Source organism: Haemaphysalis longicornis, unplaced genomic scaffold (assembly GCF_048455015.1).
Source record: "Haemaphysalis longicornis isolate Haplotype H1 unplaced genomic scaffold, Haemaphysalis longicornis Haplotype H1 scaffold_1, whole genome shotgun sequence".
NCBI classification, from domain to species: domain Eukaryota; kingdom Metazoa; phylum Arthropoda; class Arachnida; order Ixodida; family Ixodidae; genus Haemaphysalis; species Haemaphysalis longicornis.
The window spans coordinates 467,379,631-467,385,974 of record NW_027526203.1 but is presented as its reverse complement, the minus strand read 5'-3'; the positions used below and the strand labels follow the sequence as shown (position 1 = coordinate 467,385,974).

General features: G+C 53.0%; 1 protein-coding gene across 1 annotated transcript; it reads right to left on the bottom strand.

Moving 5' to 3' along the window:
- Positions 1-531: 531 nt before the first annotated feature.
- Positions 532-2,535, bottom strand: LOC144162643 (uncharacterized). The gene has a single exon (XM_077693267.1). It carries the CDS (start codon positions 2,533-2,535, stop codon positions 532-534), a length of 2,004 nt encoding a protein of 667 aa, XP_077549393.1.
- Between the last annotated feature and the right edge of the window lie 3,809 nt (positions 2,536-6,344).

Genomic DNA, 6,344 nt, shown 5'->3' with positions numbered 1-6,344 from the left:
CCCGTGTGTGTCCCTCTTCGTCCTTGTCTTTGTCAGACCCCAGGAGTAGGAAGCGTTAGCGGGACACGGAACGCTAGCACCCCGTGTGTGTATCCTTCTCTTTGTCCTTGTCTTTGTCAGCGCTCCTGTGTATCCCCAAGCGCCCGGTGTGTGTTCCCGCTCTGCGTCCTTGTTTTTTCAGCGCTATTTTGTTTCGATGACGAACCAACAAGCCACAACCAGAACTTTATTGAACAGCGTGTTTTTCTTTCCCCCTCCCTCCCCCTCACTCAAGCACATGTTCGGTGGACTCGGCTCGGCGCCCTCACAAATGGCTCCCGGGGCACTTGTCCCCCCTCCCCCTTGTTACGCCACTGCCTGCAGCATGTACAAAAAACCGGCCTGGAGGTTAGGGAACAACCCTAGGTTCAGTTCAAGCGTATTTGTTCGGTGTTTCCATGCCAATTTCAAGGTCTCCAAAGATGCGGTTACGTCGCTGCACAGGGTGGCTCTGGGTCAGGGCGAGCACGTTGAGGAAGATGCGCTCCTCGATCACTCCTTGGACGTCGTCGGAGACGCAGAATCCGATTCGCCGCCCTCGCAGATATTGTTGCGCCTCAGCATCGGTCTGCCGACACCCTCGACCCTGACTCCTGCCAGGGCATTGCCTAAGACCTCGTTCTGCTCCAGATCTCCCAGGCCTGCGTTGTGCACAAACACTCCATACACATGTCCACCCCAGATCTGGTTGCAATATAAGGTAGGGTTGCTACCAGTTCCGATCTCTACGCCTGAGTAGAGGCTGCTGAAGATTTCGTTCTGTTCTAGGTGACCACGCCCGTTGTCGCCCACCACTTCGTCCGAGTGGATGAGGTTGCGGCGCAGCACGGGCTCGGTGCACAGGAACACTCCGCTAAGGGTGTTGCCGTTTACTTCATTCATTTCAATGACGCCCGTGCGTGTCTCGTGCTCGGAGATGTTCCCGTGATGGCCGTGGCGGATTGTGTTGCGACGAACTGTCGGGTCGCTACTTCCTTCGATCTGGATCCCCGCGATTCTGTTGCCGTAAATGTTGTTCTCAATAAGGCCCAGCCCTTCGTATAACACGTAGACACCATTCCCTGGCCCTCTGCCGACGTCGCCGTGCTGTAGGATGGGGTTTGTGTTGGTGGTTATCCAAATGGCCGGAAATTCGCTTAAGGGAATCCCGTTCTCCTCCAACTGACCGCTGTCGTGTGCGTGCACGCCGCTCATCTCGCCGTCCAGGATCTCGCGGTGCACCCCCTCCGGCTCAGCGCCCAGTGTCACCTCGACGCCCGCGGTGCTGTTGTTGTGTATGTCATTGGCCTCGAAGTATCCCATGGCGTTTTCGAAGGCGTACAATCCCGCGCCTGTGCAGTGGTGGATGCGGTTGCAGCGCATGACGGGACTGGCGTAGTTGCTCACCCACACGCCGCCCAGCCCGTTGCGGCTGATCTCGTTTCCCTCGTACGTGCCTTTGGCATAATAGGCTATGCAAAGGCCTGCATTCCGGCAGTCGGAGATAGCGCACCAGTGGAGGCGAGGCTCAGCCCCCTGACCGATCACGCAGACTGCAGCACCTACTGCCGACGTGCTGCGCACGATGCAGTGTTCCACCGTTGGCGAGCAGTTCGCGGTGATCTGCAAGCAGCAGCGCTTCCGATTACGCCTGGATGACGGGCACCGCGGCATGAAGTTGAGCGTGAGATACCCGAGGTATGCAGCCCTGGCGCCTTCGACAAATGTAACCGTCGAGCCCTTCCCGCGCTGTATGACCACCTTCTCTGCGACATTACCTGGCGCGGCCCCGATGAGCGCAACACTTGAGTTCACTGTGATTAACTCCTCTTGATACGTGCCCGCGTGCACGAAAATCACAGGCTGGCTCATGGCCCTGGATAAATTTAGGGCCGTCACAATGTTGTCTGTGCAGGTGATTGACCGGCCAGGGCTGTGCTCCTGGAAGAGTGGACGCACGTGGATTCCTCTGTACAGCTGCCTGAAGCTCTCCTTCCAAGCGTTCGGGCTGATGGCCTCATCGGGGGACACAAAGTAGAACTGGTCAGGCGCCGGATGTAGCAGCGGCAGGTCGTATTCGAAGACGCTCTGGAAGAGGCTCTTCCAGAGCGTGGGGGCGTTCGAGATCTCGTTCAGGCGGCGGCACACCTTTGCCACCCGGCACAGGTCGTGTTCCAGCAAGTAGGAGAGCATGAGCAGGACGACCTCTTCCGGAATGTCCAGTAGCCCTACGTGCCCGGCGGTGTTGTTGTCTCCGCTGGGCCAGATGGCCTCTGATGAGGGCGTACGTCGTTGGCGTTTATCTGGAAGCCAGCGGTCACGTTCCACGTCCCGGGGAGGCCGCTTGCCCCGCTTCTCGCGGGGCAGTTCGAGGGCGTGGCCCGCAGCCTCCTCTGCAGAAGCGCTGGCGTCTTGAGCATCGCCTTCAATCGTGGACACGCCGCCAAGCTCGGTCACTGCGCCGTCGTCCTTAGGGAGATCTTCTGGCTCGCCGTCGTCGCAAGTTATACGAAACATGTCCCTCGGAAGGGCAAGATACTGCGAATACTTATTCTTATCTACTACCTGGCATGGATTCGGAAGCTCCGTTGCGGTCTTCTTCTTCTGCCCTAATGGTGTTTTCGAAAGCATCCCATTTGGCGCGCAAATAGCAAGTGCAACAACTATTGGAACACCACCACCGCCACGTGCTCATCTGAACTCAGCAAATGCAACCTGAGAAATTCAGTTCTGAAAACCAAAATAAATAAATTAACATTCTGAAGTTCAAGCAAATAAAAAGCGACCACAAGCAATTTCAACATTCATAAATCACAAGTTCATTGTTTTATTTTCGACCTCCATTATGCGTAATCAGGGCACTAGCGTCGCTTTACTAGTTCAACAGCAAATTACCCTGCATCGTCGCAGGCGTCCGGTTGCGTCCAGCGTTTTAACGTTCTAGTGTGCTGTCATTGTGGAAATTGCAATCTGGTTTAAAATGGTTTTGCCCTACGTAGCAGTCTACTGTGCAGCTTACTAGGGTAATCGGAACGCACTCTTAGCCTCCGTTTTAGAGGAGCACTGACTGCAAATTTTATAGGGGTTGTATAGTGATGAAGGCGCCACCGCTTCTTTTCTGTAGAAGATGACGCTTCGCTCCGGAACGCTGCGAAAGATCTAACCAAATCAAAGCTTACTTCAACACTTATCAAAACAAGTTGATCAAATTCATATAAATACATGCATTATCGACGTCTGCATAAGCGGAGACACCCGCCATAAAGTAACAATCGTAGGTGCTGGATATAACATGCAGGGAACTATTAGAGCCTCTTCAAACAACTTTGTCGAGGAAGCTGCGGGCTCCTCTCCCCTGAAATTTTGCACAAAGATGGAATTTTATGATGTATTTCGCTCAACAATAACACAAGTGGCATCAATAGCCTGGTTTCTAGCAATCTATAAAACTAATGTTTTAGAGCGAGCTCAAACCGACGAAAACAGATTTTTATTACATTGCTGAAAGAAGAACGGGGGAATCGCTGATACCTGTACCATTTCAGGAGAAAACGAATATGAAGTGAGACCTTCGTGCTACGTTTGAGCGCAACCGTTTATGGCTGCGTTTAGTGCATTTGCGTTACCACTTTTTTTTTATACATTACTGCATATTTTTGTGTGTACAATCGTTGAACACTTGTCGCGTGCTTTTAACATCTTTCTTGCTCGTTTATATGAGCCCCTCCCCTCTACAATGCTTCTATGCCCTGAGGGTTAAATAAATAAATAAATAAATAAATAAATAAATAAATAAACCGAGACACCTGCCCCCCCCCCCCCCCCCGCTCTAAAGGAAAAAAAAGAAAAACTTGGTTGTGCGGGAGTGCCAGATGGGCCGCTGGCTAACAACCCATCCTGCGTGCGGATCAGCAACCAGAGCGAAGTGATGCTCAGCCAGCAAGATCTAGGCAACGCCTGGGCATGGGAGGAGCGGCTTTCCGGCTGAACAAAAGTACGCCGAGCCAGCAATGGCGAAGTGGGGCGAACCTGTGCCCCTGGAAGAAACGTTCATAGCGCTTTTCGGCGGCTCCTGGCTAGGTTGTCTGCTCGATTCTGTATGCGAAGCTGCCACCAGGCTTGGACGGCACCCCGTCGGCCAGGGCCCGCCCAGGTCCTTGGCCGCCGTCGTTAAAGGTTTTCAACCTGCACCTTTAAACTTCTCAGCACGGCAGGGACATCAGCATTCGCGGTGTCGCCACTCATCATCACCAATTTTACACAAGGTGCCTTGTCCATGAAATAAAATGTCAAAAACCGGAGCAGAACAACATTAGTGAGCACAGAGATCATGCGAAGAACGGTAGATGGGAGAAAGAGTGGTTTTTCACGTCATCTATAATCTAGGTGGTGACTGACACGATGAGAAAAAGTACCCGCAAAAAAAGTGTCCCACATCACAAGCAATTGAAACGTAAAGCGGCGGTGTACATTCTGTGGTGCTAATGGAAATAATTTATCTGTGTCTTTGGGAGTGGGAACAACGTGACTAGGTCCTCATTAACCACATCCCTCTTGCCGCTCTTCATGCTTGACTGTGGGTCGGCAAATGGTTCGCGAAGAAATTACTTGCATTTTACAAATTAAGCAGGCTGCGACCCGGATCCCTTGGCCAGCTAGCAATCGTGCGAAACACGCCCATTCAGCTAGGTGGGCTTATCAGTGGAAATGCCCTTTTCATGTATGGAAGGCTCAGAGCGCGGCCTGTAGGAGAGAGAGGTTTGCTTTCAGGCTTGCCGGCGCAGTGCAAATCAACACTTTGTGATGGCACGAACGTGTTAGAGTTGCTGATTCCCAGGACTATAGGGAAGCGCTAGAAAGAATTACATCTCGAGAAAAACGGGATTTTGAACAGGCGCTTAGTGAGGCCAGACCACGAGGCATTCTTCGAAGCCGTTGAAGGCAACTTTTGTGCATGACAAACACAAAAGGCGAGCAGCAAATTGAGCGCGGAGTCTTCACTGCGTTTTGCACGTTTTCGCCTCTCTTCCTTTCTAGAAGTGAGTCTGGAGTAAATGACTATAGCGTCAGTGCTGGAAAATGCTTCGCATAGTGTTCAAGCGCAACTCGCAAAGCGCTCGTATATGAATGAAAAGTCCTTCGCCTGGCTGAAAACACCAAAGTCGCGGTAACGTTACACTAAATCGCAGCGACGCAGCAGCCAACTACTTGGCACAGTCGCATTCCTCACATTCCGCGGTGTGTTCCTCTCGGGGCGCACAAAGCAAACTGGTCGTAGTGAAATGCCAAGGAACAACCGTGAGGCGTCGAGTGACGAAACACGCAGACAAAGCGCTGCAGCGCTGCCACAGCCGCATTTTTCTTGCTCTTCATTCGGCCACCATGCGGCGCAGAGCCTTCATAACTGTCTCGGCGGAGGAGGCGCACCTCGGAGCTCCTCACCAAACGAACCACAGCTCTGAGCAGAAAAAAAAAAAAACAGCAAGCAAAGCGAATCAGGGAATGTCTACGGCGCCCAACGCTGCAGATGTTTACTCCGCGCGGCAAAGTCCACGCGGAATAAACGCGGCTTCGGCTGGGTGCCTTCTTCGCTGGCTTTTTCTTTTCTTTTCCATGCCTCTTTGTTTGTCTCAGTGTAATTAAATTGCTTGCAGCCTTACGCGTGCTCGCGCCGTGAGACGGTTCGGTGAGTCGCTGCTTCCAGGGGAAAGCGGCTGCGCTTGCCGTGAACTCGGGCAAGTGAGAGCAGCACCCATGCTTTGCGCTCAAGTGCATCGGCGTGTTTCCTTCTCCGCCTTCAAAGCGCAACTCTCTCTTCCTTCTTGCGCGAGCTCTTTGAAGTAAAACATGAAGAAGAATTTTTCGCAGGCGGGCAAAACGGCCATCGCGGTCGCTAACTCGGGTATACAAATGGCGCACTTAAGGGTGCTGTGTGCTGCACAGAAGGCTCACTTCTCTTTTGCAGAACCCTAGAGCCTGTCCACGGAATGCCTGCCTCGCTGCTGTGCTTTTTTCTGGCGCCATTTCGCCAGCAATCTGGGTGCACGGGTGAAGAACTCCGCGGTGGTGGTCCAGGGCGGGTTCGTGGCATCGCCAGCAGGCTGCTGACACCGGACGCTCGTTTTGGAAGTCCACCCTCGGCAAACCCGCTCTGGTTACTGCAGCAGGCACTGGAGCTTCGCTTGAGGGGGCATACTGCGGAGGAAAGTAATGTTGCAAGTTCTTTGCTGGGGCGTTTTAATACAGCACGGACTGGCGCAGTTAAGACTAAATTGGGGTTTCTTGTGCCGCGGCTACTACACGTGGGCTATAAGGCGCGTGGTAGC